This window comes from Martes martes (genome assembly GCF_963455335.1).
Source record: "Martes martes genome assembly, chromosome: 7".
NCBI classification, from domain to species: Eukaryota; Metazoa; Chordata; class Mammalia; order Carnivora; family Mustelidae; genus Martes; species Martes martes.
This window is the reverse complement of record NC_137894.1, coordinates 111,784,035-111,806,493: the sequence shown is the minus strand read 5'-3', so window position 1 is coordinate 111,806,493 and position 22,459 is coordinate 111,784,035. Positions and strand designations below refer to the sequence as shown.

The 22,459-nt window shown below is 48.6% G+C and overlaps 1 protein-coding gene across 1 annotated transcript; it reads left to right on the top strand.

The window, feature by feature from the left end:
* Window positions 1–1,423: 1,423 nt before the first annotated feature.
* Window positions 1,424–22,341, top strand: PLEK2 (pleckstrin 2). Its single transcript, XM_080808422.1, has 9 exons — window positions 1,424–1,853; window positions 11,484–11,648; window positions 15,071–15,252; window positions 16,344–16,435; window positions 16,714–16,901; window positions 17,128–17,229; window positions 18,657–18,740; window positions 19,674–19,752; window positions 20,446–22,341. The coding sequence occupies exons 1-9, from the start codon at window positions 1,641–1,643 to the stop codon at window positions 20,571–20,573; spliced, it is 1,233 nt and encodes a 410-aa protein (XP_080664548.1). The 5' UTR covers window positions 1,424–1,640; the 3' UTR covers window positions 20,574–22,341.
* Window positions 22,342–22,459: the final 118 nt, after the last annotated feature.

Here is a 22,459-nt window from a genome sequence, read left to right as displayed (position 1 = left end):
GAGTCAGGGATCCTTCCACATTAGTCTAAGCCTTGAGAGAGAGGGGAGTGGTGTCTGCCTGGAAGAGCCAGATAAGCTCTTGTGTTCTGAGCTTCCTTCCCCTTCCTTCTCCCTTTCCTGAGTCTCAGCTATTCACCAGTGTCTGCTTCCTCTGTCTTCATCCTCTTCCCTATGGTTATATCGAGCTTATGTCAGTGTGGCTCCCTGGTGGGCTGGTGGCTTAGCCACTAAAGCTGGGTGAGGAAGGAGTGTGACTCATGCCCTGAGTCTAGTGAGTCAGACTTGGGGGGGGGGGGGGGCTGGACCAGGGGCTTCCCTAGGACAGGAAGTAGGTTATGTATGCAGGAGATGAACAGAACATACCTGGAGCCAAAGAGGATAAGAATTTCCCATTCTATCCTCTCATGTCTTAGGTTTGAGCCCAGCAAGATTTCAGAGCTCATAGGAGACTTTCCTCCTCATCCCAACTCAAGAACTGAGAAGCAAGTGCATCATGATTAACATCCTAGCTTGTGTGACCTTGGGCAAGTTATAACTGCTTTTGAGTTTCAGTTTCCTTTGCTGGGGGGGAAAAAAAAAGGATAATAAACTCATTTAATGGAATTGCTGTGGATTAAATAAAACCTAACACACCCACTACAGACCTGGCTTCAGAAGGTGAGTCTATGTTCATTCTGAAATGGTGCGAAAGCCCATTGCTTTTGGACTCATTGGGAGATGTGAAGTCAGTCAGTGAGAAGACTGAAGTAGGGCTATTTCCAGGGCAGGAGTGTCCGTTGTGGTTTGGGAATTGGCCCCAGGCTAGTTCTGAAATGCAGCCTGGGGTACTTCCTCCTGCCTGAAACGTTTCTTTCCTTCTAGGCTCTGAGGCCTTTCCCCTTCCCGGTGAACAGTCCTAAGAGGGCTCTTCACACACAGTGCAAACAATGAACAAGCTGAATGTGTCCTAAGGATTACTAGACAGAATCAGTATTACTATGTTTCCTCTTGTTTCAGACTCCAATCTCTCATTTAAAATTTTGATATTTTGTTCATCTTGGATTTTTTGCATTATTTTTGATTTTCAAAAATATTGAGTTAAAATATAATTTATCTAGATTGCGGAGTTCCTTGCATTCCCTTAAATTCTGCCCCTAATGATGGAATATCTCCAGCCGTAGCTTTTTTAGGGGGCTGGGGGGGTGGGAGGGTGTATTTTGGAAGCAATCTGTGCCTGCTTCTTTAAACCTGTGACCTTTTCTGCGGATGGGAACTTTGCTCCTTGCCCACCAGAAGCCAGGATGAAGTTCCCACCTAGCCTGGTTCCATCCAGTCTCCCACCGGCATTTCCACTCAGCTCAGGGGTGACTCCGAATTCCTGAAAATCCTCTGTTCCGTTTAATTCCGTAAACATTATTCAAGGGCCAGGCAGGCAGCTGGTTAAGGCTGGGGCGGGCGAATATGGGCGCAGACCGGACAGCCAGAGGCGCCGAGCGCGCTGGGGGCACCTGGATGGGGCACCTGGATGGGGCACCCCGCCTCCCGGAGGCGACCCATCAAGGGCAGGGCGCTAAGAGCCGGTAGATTCTGTGCGCGGAGGCCTCCCCGCGGACCCTAGCGCACCTTCGCGGAGGCATCCGCGTCAGAAACCCAGACCTGGCATGACTTCCTGCCCGGGAGGCCCCGCGGCCTCCGGCTCTGGACGCTCGCCAGGCAGGCGCCGCCCGCGCGGGTTCCGAGGCTCCTCCTGGGCGCAGCGCGCGCGGGAGGCGCGGGAGGCGCGGGGACAGCGCACCTGGAGCGCCCGCAGGCCCGCTGGCGCGCGCGGCGACATGGAGGACGGCGTGCTCAAGGAAGGCTTCCTCGTCAAGAGGGTGAGCGCGCGGGAGCCTCCCCGGACACTGGCCCGGCGGCCCGCGGGCGGGTGCTCCCGGAGCCGAGTTCCCTGCCCGCGCCGGACGGCGGGCTCGGCTGGCCGGTGGGGGAAGGGGGAACGGGGCCGTCCGGGGACCGGGTTAGGGGGCTGGCGGGGGCCGTCCGGGGACTGGGTGGGAGGGCGGCTTCGGCTGGAACAGAGCGGCAGAGGCACAGACAAGGAGGAGAGGCCCGCTTGGCCAGCGGTGTGGGGTGGGGGGCGGCACCTGAAGCGGACATCCTAGTTAAAACAACTTGGGGAGATGGGGCGAAGACCGTATTTAAATTTGCTGTATTAACGCGACGACCTAAGTGCGCTCTGTGGCTCGCAGCGCCCATCTCGGCGTCACCTCCCGTTCTCCGCACAGTGAGCCCTGGGCAAGGAGGCAGCCCAGGCTGCTAAGCACTTAGGGTGTTCCTCGATCCCCGGGCGGCCCGCACGTGGAGCACCGCATTCCTCCCTCTCCCCAAAGGAGAGACAAAGTTCAAGGAGGTGAATTAAACTGTTTGCTAAGGATCTGGGAGCTCGTGGGTGATGGAGCAGGTGCAAACCCACTAAGGTTGACTCCAGGCCTTGATCTGTCCCCCGCAGGTGGGTGGTGGTGTCACTGAATGACAGACCGCTGGCCCCAGACCTCAGGGCTAGTAACAACCCGGACACAACCTCCATCCTCAGTCCTTGCCCATGGCCCACGTGGCCTTTCCCCCAGCTAGCCAGAGTCCAGACAGACACAGAACACACAGATCAAGGTGGAAAATGAACCAAAGAGCAGTAGCAAGAGGAAGTTCCGTATTTTAAAGTTCTTTGAACATTGATATTGACACTAAGGATTTATACTAACATAACAGCAGAGCATAAAATCCGGGGTTGAGCCTTTGGGTTCTTCTGCTGAGACTGTAGCTTTGGGAAGGAGATGGATGAAGGGGGATGAAGGGTCTCCCCCTTGCATGGCCTCCCCCCACCACCAGAGTAGCCCCCAAGCCTCCAGTGGCTTTCAGGTCAGTAGGTAATGTAGTCATGTTGTGTTGCACATTATTTGATATAGGAGGGCGGGTGTGTTGTTTGCTCGAAACTGTTAGCAGGCGGCGTAGCAGGAGGCTGATGTTGGATCAAGGGTCAGGCTGGACATGGTGATTAGAGCAATAAGCTGATTCTCAGAGAAACAACCTGTGGGAGGGCTTCCACACCTCCCACTGTCCTGTGGCTCATGATATGGGCAGGGAGGTTGGTGGGCATCGTTGATTGTCCAGACAGCTCAGCCCTTGTTGCTGGGGTTCCCTTACAAGGTTCCCACCGCCCCCAGTACCACCACCATGCAGACTCAGGGAAGGCGAGAGGGAAGAAAGGACATGAGTTCTCTTTGGGCTGGCCACCCAGTCCTGGCTTAGTGAGTCCAGTGTGCGGGGAAGTGAGGACAGTCAACAGATCTAGCCCCAAAGCCCACAGCAGAGCCCTGACTGGCATGGGGATAGCTCATTCCAACCAAACCCAAAGATGGGAGTATGGAGGCTGGCCCGAGGCCAGGGGAAGCCACACCCTTTCCTGCCAGGTGAGGGACCTGGCCCCTGGCTTCTGCTCACAGTTCCCTGTTCCCTCTACCCATCCATCTCAGCTTTCTCTCCCCCTTAACCCCTTTCCTCCTGGGTGGCAACAGCAGCTCTGTGTCTGCTGGAGAAGTTGCGGGGGTATGGCCGTGGGATTGGTAGATGTAGGAGGGTTTACAGTCCTGGGGGGAGGGCAGGGCCTGAGCTGGAAGCCCTCAGTACAGAACAGTCATCACCGCGAGGGTGAAGCAGGAGACGGGCAGGGGCAAGATGGATTTGGCTCTTGCTCTGGCCCAGACACGAAAGAAGCAACGCTCCAGGCAAAATGCAGGGCACTCACTTGGCCTGGCTTTAAAGGGGGGGGGTGAGGGGGAAGGAAGCGGGATCAGTACAGGCAAGATTGCTCTTCCTTTAAGAAGACGCTGAAGCCCTTCAGGTGTTGCTGCCTGCTCACACCTCCCATGACCCTCTTAGAAAATGACACGGCAATGTTAACATGCTTTGGCCTAAAAAATCTCCTTTGTCAGACTCTATGCCAAGGAAATAGCATTAAAGCTTTTGAACAAAGGGTTATTTTAGAGTGAAGAAACTGGAAACTACTGTCCCCACCAATAAATGATTAAGTATATTATGGTTATGCAGATGTTTAAAATACTTATATGATAACCCAAAGAGTAAAAATACACAAGGTATTAGGAAAAAGTAGGCATAGAAGAAAAAAATCTAGAAGGAGTTCTGCAGGCTAGAAGTCTGAAATCAAGGTGTTGGCAGGGCCTTCCCTTCTCTGAACACTATTGGGGAGAGTCCTCCCTTGCCTTTTTGCTTTGGTATTTACAGGCTCTAAAAGAAAAACCCAGCTTTTGCCTTCTCCTGTAGGGAAAAACTTTGTTTCTCCCTATTGTTGTTTCTTTATCCTGTGCCTCCTTTACTTTTACCCAGTGTGTGGAGGTTTCTCTCCACAGCAGGTGATTCTCTGGGACACCAGCTGCATGTCTTACCATTTAATTCAATTCTGACACTTTCAACCTGGAGAAAGCATCACATCCCACAGGTCAAGGGATCAGTTTCCCTGACTTAGGGTCCCACCACCTCCACCCCCCCACGCCCATAACTTCAGACATTAGTCACAAGCCTGGGTTATCACTTGTGCTTCTGACCAACGGACTAGTTGTTTGGATAATTGTTCAGATGTTCCAATGACCTCCTTTTCCATTTCAGTTAATTTGGTACAGTGGCTCACAGAAGTCAGGGAAACACTTCCATTTGCCCGTTGACTAAAGGCTATGATAAAGGACACAGATGAGCAGCCAGCTGGAAATCTGTGTAGGGCAAAGAATGTGGGAAGAGGTGCGGAGCTTCTGTGTCCTCTCAGGGCACGTCAGTCTCAGTACCCATGTATTCACCAACCCAGAAGTTCTCTGAACCCCATACTTTAGGGTTTTATGGAGACTTCATCACAGAGGTGTGATTGATCATTAACTCCATTTTCAGCCCTTCTCTTCTCTCAGGAGAATCAAGCTTCTAATTGTGGCTCGTTCTTTTCTTTCTTTCTTTCTTTCTTTTTTTTTTTTTAAGATTTTATTTATTTATTTGACAGACAGAGATCACAAGGCAGAGGGGCAGGCAGAGAGAGAGAGAGGAGGAAGCAGGCTCCCTGATGAGCAGAGAGCCTGACGCAGGGCTCGATCCCAGGACCCTCAGACCATAACCCGAGCCGAAGGCAGAAGCCTAACCCACTGAGCCACCCAGGCGCCCCTGTGGCTTGTTCTTTATCTGATCAGCCTTCATCCAGGAGCCCACCCAGAGTCACCTCATGAGAACAAAAAACGCTCCCAGAACCTAGGAAATTGCAAGGGCTTCAGGAGCTTTGTGCCAGGAATGGGGGGCAGATTTTATATATATATTTATATTTATATTTATATTTGTATTTATATTTGTATTTATATTTATATTTATATTTATATTTATATTTATATTTATATTTATATTTATATTTATATATGTTTTAGCCCTCATCTTAAAACAGGCAGTCCACGGCATTCCCTGGCTTGTGGAAGCACCACTCTGGTCTCTGCCTCTATCATCACATGGCCATCTTTTCTTGGTGAATCTCAGTGTCCAAATTCTCCTCTTCACATAAGGATACCAGTCAGTATTAGGGCCACCCTAAGCCGTTATGACTTCATCTTATCCTGATCACATCTGCAAAGACCGCATTTCCAAACAAGATCACATTCATGGGTACATTCAGGGGTTAAGAATTCAACGTAACTTTCAGGGGCCCATCATTCAATCCATAACAAGTACCATCTCTTCTTCTTTGGGGTTGTAGGGTCTTGGGCAAGAACTTTCTGGGCCTTGGTTTCCTCACCATTAAAGTTAGGGAGTAGTATGGTTTTTTCCAAAGGGTCCCTCTAGCTGTAACATTCCATGCCTCTTAAGCCCAGCTGTGGAGTTGCTGTTTCAGCTTAGGAACCCTTCTCCTTCCCCCTAAAGGGGTTCTAGGGACCCTAAACCACTCGTGGTCCAGTGGGCTGGGCCTGGGCCAGCTACTTGCAGACAAGGGCCTGGAGAAGGAGGAAACTGCCCGGGAAGAGGAAGGCCTGGCATATTTTTCAGCTAGACCACTGTGGTTTTGGCCTCTGACCCCTTTCACCTGGTGACTTTGAGCCAGTTCCTTATTTCCTCTGAGCACGCATGTTTGTCTGTAGACTGGGGACAGTGGCGATCTTCTTCCCATCTGGTGGAAGAGGCCCCCGAGGCCCCCACCTGAGCTGCCCTGCGGCAGTCTGGCTGGGCTTCGTTCAGCTGATCTGCCACAGTGTGGTCGGGGAGCTCTTTTAAACACGAGAACCCAAGCTTTTTGTCGTCCTTCTTCAAGGATTCTCCTTGGGCCACAGTATAAAGATCGAACTTTACCACATGGAACCTACAGCCGATGGGACCCACGTCACTTCCCTTGTCCTTCGCCCACAGGCCTCTGAGCCAAAGCCAGACAGAGCTACTTGGAGTTTCCCACAAGTGGAAGTGGCTCGAGCTCTCCCTTCCCTGCCTTCCTGACCTGGCCAACTCCATGAAGCCTTCCAAATTCAGCCCTAGCACTGGCTTCTCAGGGACCCTTTGAGCTTCTGCCTTCATCAGAGGTGATTCTTGGGGTTTGCTTCGTGACCTGTTTTACTTACTTCCCCATTGTTCCGTAATCATCACCCCGAAGCTTAACATCTTAAAACAACAAACACTGTCTCACGTGGTTTCTGAGGGGTGGGTATTCAGGAACATCTTAGCTGCAAGATTCAAGTCTCTCATGAGGTTCCAGCCAAAATGTTGCCCTGTACGGCAGTCTCCTGAGGGCTTGGCTGACTGGAGGATCCAACGGCACAGTCACTCACATGGCTGCTGGCTGGTAGCCTGGGTTCCTCACCTCCCTGTAGGGGCCGGTCATGATATGGCAGCGAGCTTTCCCTGGAACACATGGTCAGGGAGAGAGAGTCCCCAAGACTGAAGCTACACGGTCTTTTAATTCCTAATGTCAGAACTGACAAATCATCCCTCTGCCATATTCTCTCGGTCACACAGACCAACCCTTGTACAATGTGGGAAGGAACTACATAAGGGTGTGAATATCAGAAGGTGGGGATCCTGGGGGACCCCACCAATAGTCTGTTCTAGAACTTATCCCACTGGCTGACATCATTGTCTGTCTCCTCCACCGTCTTAGGTCCGAATCTTGTTCATCTTTGTCTCCCTGCTGCCAGCACAGTGCTTGCTGGAGTAATGGTTACTCATTGATTGTTGAATGAAGTGATAAATGAATGATTTCCCTAGTTATCTCATCAGGACTGTTGTCTATTTGAATTTCATTTTCCATTACAAAAATAATATATACTTATTATTTTAAAAAAAACTAGGAAATCACTCAAGGTTGTAAATCGAAAAATAAGTTTTCATTCTTGTTGCCTTGTATCCAGTCTTAGTCCTTAGAGAAGATAACCATTAACTTTCCTGAGGTATCTCTTCAGAAATTTTCTAAAATAACTACTAGATTTATTTTTAGGTATCGTATGAAAAAAAAATAGGTAAACGTGCTTTGCCTGTGTTGAAGACCATGGGCGCTGTGATTCTTGGTAGGCTCAGACTGCTGGGTTTGACCTTGAGGGTTCCACCAGTGACCTTTCCTGCCGTCTGTTAGGATGGGAATCCCTCCTCGACAGCCACAGTGGGCATGATATTGTTACACAGTTAGATTATTTTGCATTATTTGATTAGAAGTGATGATCCAAAGTGTCTCAATACATAAAACCTCTTCCATATCCTAGATGATTTACTCAGCACACCTCCCCAGAAGTGGAATTATTGGGTCAAAGACTGAACATTTTTTATGAGGGTCACCAGCTGCATCAGGGTTCGTACCTACACAGTAAATCCTTTCTCATCAGCCTTTCTCTGCAGACCTTTCTCCTTTGCTGTCAGGATTCGTAGTGGCTCATAAGCACATTCCACTCTCATGAGTTTGAATAGAAGGGGCTCTCATGGAGGAGTATTAATTATTAGGTAACTCCGGAGTGTTTGGAAGGGCCAGAGAACCTGGCTGGGATGCTACACGGCCCGGGCTGATGTAGTCGGACAAAAATGCCCAACAGCACCACCAGATATTTCTAGGGGAAACATCATGGCTGACATGATTTGCCGTTTGTCCCTGATAGCTCTGGGGACTGGGTGTCAGAAGAACCTGTGCTTCCAACACTGTTCTTGCCCCAAATTCCCATCCCCCCCTGTTTGGTCGTTGCCAGATATGCGTCAGGTCTCCATGCATGGGAGTGGACGCTACTTGGTCACCCACCTGTTCCCTTCATGCCAGGGATTCTGGGAAATGTAGCGTTTTGTCCAGGAAAGTACAGAATCTCCATGTTGGTTTGTCCTGTTCAGTATCTGTTGGTGACACTTTTTCCTCTGATATCTCCAAGCCCCACTTCTCCTCTCCCTGTTGGTTTAGTTTGTTAGAGCTGCTGGACAGGACAGCTTAAACAGATTTGTTTTCTCAGAGTTCTGGAGGCTAGGGTATGAGTCAGGCTGTCAGCAGGTTTGGCTTCTCCTGAGGCCTCTCTCCCTAGCTCACAGATGGGCGACTTCTTGCTGTGGGCTCGCATGGTCTTTTTCCCCTGTGCGTATGCCTCCCCGATGTCTTTCTGTGTGTCTAACTGTCCTTTTCTTATAAGGACCCCAGTCAGCTTGGGTTAGAGCCCACTTAATGACCTCATTTTAACCTAATCACCTCTTTAAAGCCCCATCTCTACGTGCAGTTAACACTGGGAGTTAGGGCTTTAATACACGAATGTGTGTGCATGAGGGCGGACACAATTGAGCCCGTAACGCCTGTGTTTTAAGGTTTAAGATGATTTTGCCCTCTTCCCTTCTCCACTTCAGCCTCCCGCCTTCCATGCACTAGGATGGCTTCTCCCCATACACAACCTTTTGAGCCAGCCATTTGCTGCTAGTGCCGCTCCAGGAGCCCCTCGGGAGGGAGTCACTGAGAGAAAGGACCCGAGTCTGGGCCATGTGGAGAGCAGTAGAGAACCCCAGCTGTTGAGGGGCCAGAGCCAAATCTTCTTTGTTTCTTTAAACATGTCTGCCCATGTCGAGAGCAGCTGCCAGCCGTCATGTTACATGTCAATACTAAGTACGGGACGGAGTGGAGAGAGCAAAACGTGAAATGCAACTTGTCTACGAGAGTCGTCTCCTGTGAGCAGCCCGATTGCCATGCAGTGTGATAGCACTTAGACCTGCTCATAAAGTTGTCAGATTAGCATGGCTCGAAGTTTTATTTTGTTGCCACAGTAACTTCTGTTTGGACACTGCCCAGTGCTCGCTCTGTCAACTCCTAGAGCTTTTGTTTCCCTAACAGGCACTCAGCGCACACGGAGCAATCACAATACCACAGATATGAGAACTCAAGGAGTTTGAAATAAATAAATGCTAGGAAATGTAAGGAAAGGCGTGAATTGGGGAAGGGTTCTCTGATTCTGAAAAAGCACACCTCTCTTAGAATCCAGTCCTTATTAGACTCTGCTCTGGGAAAGAGGCCAGGGAAGTTGCTTTCATGAGTGTGTACGAAACCCATTCCTTTCTGATTCCTCAGTAGACATTCCCTGATCTGTTGGTCTGTTTAAGAAATAAGCTCTTTAGGGGCGCCTGGGTGGCTCACTCGTTAAGCATCTGCCTCCGGCTCAGGTCATGATCCCGAAGTCCTGGGATCGAGCCCCGTGTCAGGCTCCCTGCTAGGTGGGGAGTCTGCTTCTCCCTCTCCCACTCCCCCTGCTTGAGTTCCCTCTCTCGCTGTGTCTCTCTCTGTTAAATAAATAAATAAAATCGTTAAATAAAAAAAAAAAGTCTCCTTAGAGGTGCCCACGTGGCTCAGTTGGCTAAGCATCTGCCTTTGGCTCAGGTCATGCTCTGATCTCAGAGTCCTGGGATGGAGTCCCACATCAGGCTCCCTGCTCAGTGGGGAGCCTGCTTCTCCCTTGCCTGCGTTCTGTCTCAAAAAGAAATAAAAAAATAAAAAAAAAAAAAAGAAAAAGAAATAGTGTCTTTGTTTTTACCTATCCTGACTATCCTATGCATTGGCTCTATGACTCACCTGAGGAACCAACCCCCCCTCCCCCCACCTCGGATATCCTGCCTTTTAGGCCTGTCAGACCAGGCTTAGCAAGGTTCTTAGGGTTCTTAGCGCTGGTAGACTGTTTGTGGCTTCAACTCTACAAATTGCTTATATCCTTTGACTAGTAATATTCTTTCTACGAATATATCCTAAGGAGGGGAGATCTGAGATGCAGATCAGAATTTATGTGCAAGGCTATTCATTGCAGAATTGTTCATAACACTGAGAAAACAAAACAACCTCAGCTACACATAATAGGAGATTGATAAGTAAAGGTTGCATCTACCTAGTCGTTATTTAAAAACATGTTTTAAAGAAATATATTGGTGTTGAGAAGATGCTCAGCTCGGCGAAGCTCAACAAAACAAAAGCTAGATAACAAAACTATATGTGCCATGGTCTTGATTTTTTTAAAACCCAGAAAGTAAAAACTAAGAGGAAAAAAGACTATAAGAAAATACAAAGTGTTAGCAATGGCTGTCTCCTAGTGGTAGGACTCGCTCTTCTGTATATTTTGCAGTTTCTTTCAAGGCTTATAATCACAAAAAAGGCCAACTGGGAACTGGAGGGTTAATGCCAAGGGTTTTTGTTACATACTCAAAAAAGATGACAAGGAGATCCAGACAGATAATCCTTTTTTCATGAAAATGAAAATAAAAGATAAGATTTGGAACTGGATCCTTTGGCTAATAAGGACATTTATTGGGGCAATTGGTGAAACTTGGTTGGGGGTTGTAGAACTGATGAAAATAACATATTAATGGAAATTTCCTGACGTTGATGGTTGCATTGTGGATATGTTCCCCCTTCCTGAAATATTCTCAGAGGAATATAAGGAAATATTCCCCCTTTCCTGTTTTGTAGGAGATACACAATGAAATATTCGAAAGTGATGGAGCATCATGTTAAAAATTTACCCGTAAATGATTCTGTAAAAAAGTTCTTTAATACTATACTTCAGCTTTTCTCTGAATTGAAATTATTTTAAGATTTTATTTATTTATTTGAGAGAGAGAGAGAGGGAAATAGAGGCAGAGCATGAGTGGGGGCAAGAAGGTAGAGGGGGAGGGAGAAGCAGACTCTCTGCTGAGCAAGAAACCTGACTCAGTACTCGATCCCAGGACCCTGAGATCATGACCTGAGCCAAAGGCAGAAGCTCAACTGACTGAATCACCCAGGTGCCTCTGAATTGAAATTCCTTTAAAATTAAAAATATAAAATGAGTTTTTTGGTTTTGTTTTGTTTTGTTTTAAAAAGATAATGCTGTCCCCATTTTTGAACAGTTGATTCCATGGCACAGTCGGGCTCCCTGAGTCATGTGACACTTCTCCCTGAACTCAGTGTTGTCCTCTCAGCCACCTCACTGCAGGGCTCTCCTGTTCGTCCTCAGGGTCACATTGTCCACAACTGGAAGGCACGATGGTTCATCCTTCGGCAGAACACGCTGCTGTACTACAAGCTTGAGGGGGGTCGGAAGGTGACCCCTCCCAAGGGCCGGATCCTTTTGGATGGCTGCACCATCACCTGCCCCTGCCTGGAGTATGAAAACCGACCTGTAAGTGAAGGCCCCTGCTTCCCGGCTCCCCCTGCCTCGGACCCTCCCACCTGTGGCCTCTTTGGTGAGGGTGGTGCGGGTGAAGAACTGAGTTATCATTGGAAAACCTAAATTCAAGTCCGCTACGCTGCGTACCAGGTGTGTGACCTTGGGCAAGTAACTGAACCTCTCTGAGCCTTAGTCCCTCATGTATGAAATGGGGTAGAATAATGATACCTTGCTGTCTCCCATGGTTGTGTTGGGAATCATGAGAGAGAGTTCTGTTGAGGATCATGAGAGAAAGTGCTGGTCTGTCCAAGCACTTTGTTGGCTAGGAGGCACTGCACACATACTGCTGCCTTGGAATTTAATATGGTGGCTTTCATCCCCTGAGGGGGTGCATGTTCTAAAAGTCAGGCACAGTCTCATCCTGACCATCAAAAAGGTATCTGAATCAATCGTTTTTTGAGGGCTCTTTATGTGCCAGGAAATTTGCTTAGAGAAATCAAGGAAGAAAATGGTAGGAGTTTTTTTTTTTTCCCTTGAGTTATTAATCTTATTATGAAAGCAAGTGGTTAATTGAAAAAACATTCAGAATTCCAAATGTTGGCACAGGCATGATGAGCTGTAGAGAACACTGTATTCCTGAAGAGGAGGAAGATGTCTTTAGAGGCTGGCTGAGTCAGGTACAGCATTGGGAGGAGTAGAGATTTGGGAAAGATCTGAAAGAGGAGAGAGGCAGACATTCTGGGCAGGTGGAAAGCCTTGAGTAAAAGTGAGGGGAGAGATAGATTTGGAGATAACAGTGGCCGTGTGGCCACAGGGGAATGTTCACTCAGGGAGCAATGGGAGATTGGCTGGGGCCAGATGGAGGACATGGGGAGCCATCGAAGGTTCTGAGTGAGAGAATGGATGGGTAAAAACGCTCTTAAGAGGACTAAAATGCGGAACTACGCTCTGTTCCTAGTAAGTTACTAGATCCATAAAGAAGGGATCTTACATTATCTTCTTCCTTTTTTGCTTTCCTCTTTTTTTAAGTGTTCTCTACATGGGGTTTGAACTCACAACCCCCGAGATCAAGAGTTACAGGGGCACCTGGTGGCTCAGTGGGTTAAGCCTCTGCCTTCGGCTCGAGTCGTGGTCTCGGGGTCCTGGGATTGAGCCCTGCTTTGGGCTCTCTGCTGAGCAGAGAGCCTGCTTCCCTCCTCTCTCTGCCTGCCTCTCTGCCTACTTGTGATCTCTATCTCTCTGTCAAATAAATAAAATTAAATTTAAAAAAAAAAAAGAGTTACACGCTCCACCGACTGAGCGGGCCAGGCGCCCCACCATTTTCTTCTTTCTTACCATGTTTTACTTCTTTGACTCTTCTAGACCAATTGACAAGCCTTCCAAGTATAAGAAAATATTCGTAACAGTGCATTCCGGGTGGTAGGTTTCCTGGTAGTTGTTATGTTAACCGCTGTACTCTTTTGTAGTGTTGAATCTTTCTTAAAACAAAGGGAGCTATTAAAATAACGAGGCATGAAATAAGGCAAAAAGTAGGGGGACCACGAGAAAACATGGTGAAGGAAATGTCCTCAGGACATGGTTGATTGGATGTTGAGGGTGAAGGAGAGGGAGGTGTGTGGAGTGTCATTCCAGCCTAGGAAGCTGCAAAAATGAAACGTTCTTCTACAGTTTCCCTCTGCCAGCCTGCAGGGGCTGCTGCTGGAAAGGGAAAACTGGGTTGCCGGAGAAGACCCAGTCTGGGCGGACTGGGGCTGTACCCTCCTCCCTGCGGTGTCAGAAGACCAAACATGGTGTCTGGACACATAGCAGGAGATCAGCAAATGTTTGCTGAATTAATGTTTAAGAACGAAGACAAATTTACAGATAAGTGAGATGATTTTAAGAGGGAAAAAAACTTTTCTAAGTAAATTTAAGACTCTAGTTCTCCATAAATTACTCTCTAGAACTTGTAGTTTAACTTGTTGACCCAATGCCCCTTAATAATCTTTAAGGATCAGTAGAGAAAGTGCAGGTTGAATGGGCTGGACATAGAAAAAACTTGCAAAAGAGATATGAGTTAAATTTGCTAACTGCAGTTGTGAACTTCATGTTAATTTCCAGGCGGTCATCTGCCTGGTTCATGAGTCTTTGAGATGGAAGAGGTCTGGAGGAGCCTGCAGGTTCATTAAGAACAAGTTATAAAGTGTATACATGTGTATGTCTGTATGTATGTGTATATATATTAAATTAGGGAAGCTATGAAAGAGTATGCCTGGATTTCACGTGGAATTTTATAGTCTCTCCTGAAATTCTTCCATTAAAATGTTGACCGCGGGCTGATATCGTGGAGGTCTGGGGAGCTGGTTGAATTTGTTCTCTCATGATGCTGGTGAGTGAGTCAGTATTAACTTGGAGGAACAGATTCATGGTGTTCTCGGGGACTGTGAGCCAGCCTTGTCTTATCACCGTTTTTGCTGTTAGTTGACAGGAGGGATGTTAAGTTTGCAAGCGAAGCAAGTTGGGAACCAATGCACTGGAAACCAGAATGGGAATGAAAGAATGCGTCTGTTTTCCAACAGAAGCCAGAGGCCCAGTCTACTTAGATGACGTTTAATAGGGTCAGCATCCATTTTTTTGACCACATCCAGTGGTCAAAAAACCCCCTCAGTGCACATTTAAGGAATGGAGGAGATGCAGCCCACCTCAGAAGGACTTTGGGCTGATTGCACGGAGTGTGAGTCTACGGTGCCGTCAGTGCGACCTTGGGCCGTCAGCCCCGTGCCACCCTGCGCCCCTCAGAACTTTCCTGCAACAGCTGGTTCGGTTCCATGGGTCAAAGCTTCTGAAACTGTTGACCAACTGCAGAACATGTAGCAGAGTATAAGCTGGTTAAGAGTTTCAACATACTGTATGAGAAGTATGTGAAAGATTGGGGATGCTTAGACTAGAGAAAAGCACACGGGAGGGAGCATGAGGAATGGTGCCTCCGAGGTAGGTGTTCATATCCCCATATGGCAGGTGAAGAAAGCAAGGCCCAGTGGGGCTCCTTAACGTCCCAAGTGTTCATAGCTAAGTGCAGAGCTGGGATTTGCTATCAGATCAATCTGACATGAAAGCCAGTGCATTTCCCACTTCGGCCCAGGGGCTGTGGTGGGACGTAAGGTTAGTCTGTGTGGTTCTCGAAGGCAGTGTCAGAAGCAAGGAGGCAAAGAGCCCGGAAGCTGTCTCTATGCCAAATAGTCTGCATGGGGGGGGGAGAGCTTGCCTTAGGAGGCCACGGGCTCCCTGTGGCTTGAGGTGTGAAGGAGGATCTTTGAGGACCACCCCCGGGACATGCTGGAGGGACTGGGCATTCGGCAGCGGCCGGACCTACGTGTCCCAGGTTGGCCATGGCCCTGTCATCTTTGCCCGCCAGGCTTCTGAGTGCTCGTCTGACCGGCTGTCTCTTCCCGCAGCTCCTCATTAAGCTGAAGACGCGAACGTCCACCGAGTACTTCCTGGAGGCCTGTTCCCGAGAAGAGAGGGATGCCTGGGCCTTCGAGATAACGGGGGCTATTCACGCTGGGCAGCCAGGGAAGGTCCAGCAGCTGCACATACTGAAAAACTCCTTCAAGCTGCCGCCTCACATCAGCCTGCAGTGAGTGCCCAGCCCCATGGCCCGCGCCCTGCCTGGCTTTGCTGCAGCCTCTAATGTCTGTGTGATGCAGGGAGTGGGCCCCCGGCTGCCGCACAGGCCTGTCTGGTACCAGCTGGTACTTCGGGGCCTTAGGCCCTACGTACCTGCCCTGCTCCTCTGACCTCTTGGGGCCCCTGCTCCTTCTGCCCACCTCAGTGTCTTGAGTCCCTCCCTTCAGTTTCAGCCAGGGTGTCCAGGGCCACGTCACAGTCCCCCAGGGACCACCACTCGCCATGTCACCGGGCTTGTTTGCAGCTGAGCAGCAAGAGGGACGTGTTCAGGTAGCAGGTGCATTCTTGCTCTGTGAGGTTCCTCATCCAGCTCCTCATTCAGGCAACAATTATAGAGTGCCAACTGCATGCCCTATACCGCCCTCTGTGCTCAGGAGATACAAACGGGAATACATCAGATCTCCTCTCAGGGTTTTCTAACTCAAGGACATGGAGAGAAAATGAGAAAAGGCAGGAATCATCTCACAGAACAGAAAGCAGGTCGTTGCTGGAGGCAGCGCACTCAAAAGTAGGGACGTATGAAAGGAGTTCCATCACAGAGACAGTTACCCCCACAGGCAGCACCCCCTAACCTCCCAGATAGCGGAACGGTTACACCTGTCAAAGACACAGGACAAGTCCCTTTCTGGACTTGCAGAGAGCTCCATGCCCGGTGCTGAAGTCTTGATTGTGCAGCAAGCGCGCTGCTAGACCATGGAGAGTGCGGGGGGGAGGAGCAGCGCAGGCACGAGCAGGTTCAAGTGCTGCGTGACTTTGAGAAATAGCTGGAGGAGGTCCCACTTTATGCAGTCATAGAGAATCACTGTTGTACACTTTACTACAATAGTGTACCTGTCTCATATAGAAACACTAGAGCATGTAGACGAGCAGAAGAAAAGAAACGTCTGAAAATCCTACCTCTCTAGTTCTGATGCATCACGGAATCCCCCCCTTGCTCTGTGATACGTATCACACTGGTTGCCCCTTGTTTTGCACCCATGGCCCCTCCCCCATGGCGTCGGTGCGATGAGGGGTCCCTCTCCTTGCCTTCCTTCTGGTTAGTCGCATCGTGGACAAGATGCACGACAGCAGCAGTGGAATCCGGCCAAGCCCCAACATGGAGCAGGGAAGCACCTACAAAAAGACCTTCATAGGTGAGCCTCCCCTCTTGGGGGCTGGGGTGGGTGGTGGAAACCGGGAGCCTGGCGACCTGGGATTCAGCCATGCTAGCTCTCCTGTGTTGAGGCCAGAGCTGCCGGCAGCCAACAGGCTGGTCTGAGATGGCCACATGTGGTTGTGGCCTTGGGTCTGCTCTTGGGTAGAGCCCAAGGCTGCCCAGGAGGTTAAAGTCAATGAGGTCACAGCCAAGCATCCCCAGGGAAGCCAGACTGTAGCCTGTCGTCTAACTGGTCCTGCCCTTGCCCCAATGCAGGCTCCTCCTTGGTGGACTGGCTCATCTCCAACAGCTTTTCTGCCAACCGTCTGGAAGCCGTGACCCTGGCCTCCATGCTCGTGGAAGAGAACTTCCTGAGGCCAGTAGGTGTCCGAAGCACGGGAGCCATTCGCTCTGGAGACCTGGCCGAGCAGTTCCTGGATGACTCCACAGCTCTGTACACTTTCGTAAGTTAGGGAGGGAGTTCCTCTTGCCACTGGGGCAGAGGAAGGAGGAGGTAACAGAGTGAGGGTGTCCACAGTCATGGGCGAGAGACCTAGGGTTGGGGGACCTCTTCCTCTCCAGGTGGAGTGAGGTTTCTGATCGAGGATTTTCCTTTCCCCTGTGGTAGCCCCCAGAGCCTGGAACTGGGACTTTTTTGGTCACGGAGTCCTTGTTCTTCCTTCCCGCTAGGCTGAGAGCTACAAGAAGAAGATAAGCTCCAAGGAAGAAATTAGTCTCAGCACTGTGGAGTTAAGTGGTACAGTGGTAAAACAAGGCTATCTGGCCAAGCAGGTATGCCTGCCTTGGAGAGGGAGGAGATGGGCAGGTGCCCCCACAGCGTGGGAAGGGCTGAGCGTGCCGAGGACAGCTGCTCATTACCAGCAGAATCTGCTAAAGCAGGAGCCAAGGGCAGCTGCAGGCCGCAAGTCAAGAGGCACGAGAACATGCCTGTTCTCTCTCTCTCTCTCACACACACGCACACACAGAGTCCCAAGGTTCGGGTGAAACGTGCCCAGGAGTCACGATCCCAGTCCTGAGAAACAGCGTCTGCCTCCGTACCCACTGCGAGCACTCGGCTGCAAGGGCGTTGCTTGCCGGGCTGGTGTCGGCATCTGCCGGCCTTCAGCTCCCTGATGCTTCCTGGGGTGTCTGCCTCTTTCCCTGTGAGGCTGCACACCTCCCCATGCACTTTTCCAACAAAAAATAAGTCTTGTCCACCTACTTCAGTAGGTCGAAGATGACATTCTGTAGTATCACGGCAGTGTTTAAAAACTGACTGTGGTCACTACTGCCCTCCACGTCTGGGGGAGCATCCCTATGACGGCACACCTGTGTACCAGACGCACAGGCCAGCCTTGAACAGAATCACACGCGCCACCGCGTGTAAATGGACCTTCTGCACGCCGCTCATGTTGGCGCACATCCCACACGCTGTGTGAAATGGCAAGTCTGTCCAGTGGACACATGCTGCTTGGTGCCATTCCCGTGTTACTTGGGACACACATTGTCCTTGTCGCCTGCTTCTTGCACATCAGGATCCCCACCTGCTCTTAGATTACTTGCCATGCACGGGACAGCTTCTACCCCGAGGGCCGTGCTGCCCAGGCCCCATGGGAGTCTAGTGAGGGGAGGGAGCCAGTGCAAGGCCGGCCAGGAGGAGGGGGTGGGAGGGACTCGGGGGGCTCCAGGCTAGGGGGCTGAGGAAGCATGATCTTGGGGGTGATGCCAAAGAGAACCCTACACATCAATATCTTATACATTTAGACTTTTAACATAGGATTGATCACTTTTTCCTTTTTCCAATGGAGGATGCTAAAGTGGATTTTAGTGTCCATGTGAGCACATATCTCCATGAAGCTGTAGGTTTGCTTCTGACACTTAAAAGCTGGTATCCTCGGGTTCCAGTTTGCCTGGGAGCTCTTAGTCCGGTGGACACCTGCTGCCTCCCTGTCCTCTTTACACTCTGACTGGGGTCTGGATAGTGCTCCCCTTTCCCTTCAGTGTTGACCCTTTCTGGTTCTGTCAACTAACTGTGACAGTGTTCTTGCTCAAGTGTCTCAGAGCAGGGAGGTCCAGGTCACTGCAATCCTCAGGTCTCCAGCAGACTCCTTCGGGAAAGCAGTCCGTTGTAGCAAGTTGGCTTGGGCAGTAGATGCAAGGAAGTGGGAGGAAGGGTCAGGGCTGTCCCTGATGAGCCTTGAACCCTTTCTTTGCCTTAGGGGCACAAGAGGAAAAACTGGAAGGTGCGGCGCTTCGTCCTGAGGAAGGATCCGGCTTTTCTGCATTACTATGACCCTTCCAAAGTGAGTGCCGCACGTTCACTTGACTCCCGTGTGTGAGGCTTCGGATACTTCTCTCCCAACCCCAGCAGGCAGCTGGCTGTGCCAGTGTCCCTCCCCGCACTTCTGCTGTGCCATGCCATTCCTTCCATGATCCAAGCTGTACTCAACGGTCTGATCATTTCTTTCTTTCAGCACGCTGTTGCCTGCGCAGAGGGTTATCATTATTTTCAGAGAAAAGCATCTTTTAGTTTCTCTAAAGCTTTTTGTGGGGCTGGGGAAGGTGGGGTGGCCTGTAAAGGAGACTTCTAACTGGTGCTCCCCAGTCTCTTTGCCCCTTTCTGTATGGAGATCCCATGAATTCTGCCCCTCAAACTTTTGTTCCCACCAATGTAGGGGAAAGTTTCTTTTATTACCTACTGTTTAAGCCATAATTTACTAATTTTCTTTTTTCTAACCAATCAAAGAATTGCTACTTTTGAGTTTCAGATAATAAGTATTGTTGTATGATAAGTTGATCTAATTCCAGTCAAAAGCAAAGATAAATGGCCATTGAGCTGGCGTGTCCAGCCTTGTCTTGATAGATGTGTGATTTTCATTCAGTTTTTGAAATATTGAAGAGTGGGCAGTTCCTCCCTCACCAAGCTTGTCAGGAATCCCTGCCCTAAGGGGAGTGCCTGAAAGAGTGAGAAGGAGCCCTCTGGGACCCGGCCAGATGTCAGGGAGGGCTGAGGGCCAGGGTGGAGTGTGGCCCTGCTGCCGCTGGAAGTGATGCCAGACTTCCTTATGGTGCATGTAGGTGGCCACATGATGTCCATATTCGGCCTCCTCGGTTACAGATGACTCTCACTTTGTTAGCTGGCCTGAGGGTGGTTTCAGGCAAGATGGCAACTCCTTTCTCCTTTCTCCCTTTTGTGCATTCACACTATGCCTCATCAGGAATTCTTTCTGCTGCAGGAGGAGAACCGGCCAGTAGGTGGGTTTTCTCTTCGTGGTTCACTCGTGTCTGCTCTGGAGGATAATGGCGTTCCCACTGGTAAGGCACAAGTCCGTGCAGGCCTGCAGGCCCTGGGGTGCTCCTGGCCCCGCTCAGTGGTGCTCTCCTGATGGACTGAGCGACGGGGGCTGGGTAGGTCACAGTGAGACGATGAATAGTGTGAGTTTTAGAGCCAATTTCAGAATGAGGGAAAAGGGCATGTGGGGTCTTCTCAGTGTCTTAACAACACGACTAAATAATCCTTGTCTCTGGTATTCTTTTGCCTGTTTCTGTGCTTACTGGCAGATAAGCTTCCACCTAAGAATAGTAGCCTACCCAGGGTTTATGGGTTAGCAACACACTTTAATATCTATTAGCACACTAATTTCACAATAGCCAGCTAAGAAAGATGGTATTATTCCCATTTTATGGATGTAGAAATTGAGGTTCAAAGAAGCTAAACAAGTTTAAGACCCAAATCTGTGCCTACTTTTACCATAAACATCCTGGATTTTTGGATGTGAATGGAACTGTAGATCTGTGGTTAGTGTAGGCAGCAGGTCAAGAGGGTGCAGGGGAGGGATGGGGAGTAGAAAGGAGGGAAAAAGGAAAGCGGGTATCTGGTGGGATTCCCTAACCACATACATTGGTATTTAGTAAATACTTCATTATGTGTATTTTTGTTTGTGGCTCAGTTGACTTCTAGCTGAAAGCAGACACGGATACTTACTCACTAATTTTTCTTCTGCCTAGGGGTTAAAGGGAATGTCCAGGGGAATCTCTTCAAAGTGATTACCAAGGATGACACGCATTATTATATCCAGGCCAGCAGTAAGGCTGAGCGAGCTGAGTGGATTGAAGCTATCAAAAAGTTAACGTGACAATGTGTTCCCGAAGGAACAGGACAGGATTCCTCCCTCCTATCAGATGGTACAGGCAAGAATTCTTGGAGAAGGGGAGAGTGTTAAGACTTTTAGCTTCTTTGTATATTTTGTACGGCCTTGCAGTGAGACTGGAGTTCCTTCGATCACAATCGGCAGTGGTGCTGTTTCCTTCCCCACCTTCCTGTTAATAGCCTGGAAATGCTAGAACCGCCGTTAGCCGGCAGCATCTTGACTTTGACCCATCCTCTCAACTAGCCATTCCTCCCACACCAAAGCAGGTTTCCCGGTTGTAACACTAACTAGCCATATTGTAATACTAAATAAAACACTAGTCTCATGTTGGCTCTCTCTGAAATGCTGCCAAAAACTAACTCCTCTGGAATTAATAAAAACTGACACGTTTCTAGAATTCCTGTATAAAGTTTTATAGTTTTCAAAGGTTTTTCAGGCTTGATGCTATACCAATTATTATGCAAGATTATGAAAACATCTCAAGCGATCTTTGTCTCTAAGACCTGCTTCATCTTAAAATCAGAATTTTGAACATTGTTTTGAAGAATAAGCCTGCCTAAGCATATACACTGCAGAAATCATGGACTCAGTTGGAGAGATTAGTCACACATACAACAAAGAGTAAAATTATAGCATTTCTATGAAAAATGGCAATTCAGGAAAAGATGCAGAGCAGGAGCTGCTTAAGGACAGAGAAAGACGTAAACGGGATAAGAATTCAGGAACGAAATTTTGGTTTACATTAACTGAGACATATAGGTACCAAGAAGCTTCACCAGTTGGGAGGTTAATCTGAAGTAGTGAAAAGTCTGTATCATTCAGTATCTTTAAAAACATTTTTATTACTTTAAAGTTTATACAGTAATCTGGCACAAGCTACTGCCAGCGTTCTTGCCAAGTACAAGTGCTTAGACTTTCTTTAATGAATAGATATGTAACTTATACTTAAGGGGAGTAGATACTTCCAAAGTGCTTAAGGAAAAAAATTTTCCTTTTAGATAGCGTGAACTGTCTCCTCTTAATCTTGTCTAGAATACCTGACCTGAATGATCAGGAATTCCAAGCTAATGAGGTTTTATTTTATTCCTTACATTGTAAGAGACTACCTTTTAAAGCACCATTTTCCATTTGGCATTTCACCAAGGTCTAATGTCCCTGGAATTAGTTTTGTTTTTTTTTTTTTTATTGCTCTCCGAATATCAACAGGTGTTTATCTAAATTAAACTGCATTTGATTTGATGGCTTGACTCCAAATTGGCACAACTGCACCCTGTTCTGTATAGGGGTATCAGAATCTTTGTGTGTTGAAAAAGTAGATGGCCATTACCTTGAGGCAACTCTTGCCGAAGTACTAGTACTTGAACTTTTAAAAATCCCGAACCATTTTAAAGGTTCTTCACACAAAAGTAGCTGGGTCAAGACTGTTTGAAAGGATGGCAGCTGAGTAGTAACTGTAATGCCTACCTAGCATGTCTCTATAGGTTCTCACTAAATGAGCATTATCCAGGTACATACTGGTTGTCTTGTTTTGCTACAAAACACAGCTAAAGAAAATGTTCGTATGCTCCCATTTTTTTTCAGCTACTTTTGACTTTCCATTACAATTAAGCGTGACCCGAACTATTGTGGATTTTCAGGTGTATGAGTTGATAGCCACTTTAACTCACAGGCAGAATGGGGAGATGAACTTGTCAATTTTTAGTGAAAAGTCTTTGAATGATAATCCAAGATTTGGATAAACTGGTCAATTGTCTTTGTTTATCTGTTCCTCAGGTTATTTGGAGCTGGGTGTGTAGCTTGTCCTCATATTTGAAAGTGATATCGTTAGGTCAGCAGGTATGTGTGCTTTAAGTTTGATAAGTTCTCTCCTT

What these genes read in the sequence shown, in the direction of transcription:
- PLEK2 (XM_080808422.1), top strand. Translation starts at nt 1,641, where the DNA reads ATGACTTCCTGCCCGGGAGGCCCCGCGGCCTCCGGCTCTGGACGCTCG. An exon ending in TGGAGTATGAAAACCGACCT is followed by an intron (nt 11,649 to 15,070) that starts GTAAGTGAAGGC and finishes CTCTTCCCGCAG; the next exon opens with CTCCTCATTAAGCTGAAGAC. An exon ending in GGATAATGGCGTTCCCACTG is followed by an intron (nt 19,753 to 20,445) that starts GTAAGGCACAAG and finishes TCTTCTGCCTAG; the next exon opens with GGGTTAAAGGGAATGTCCAG.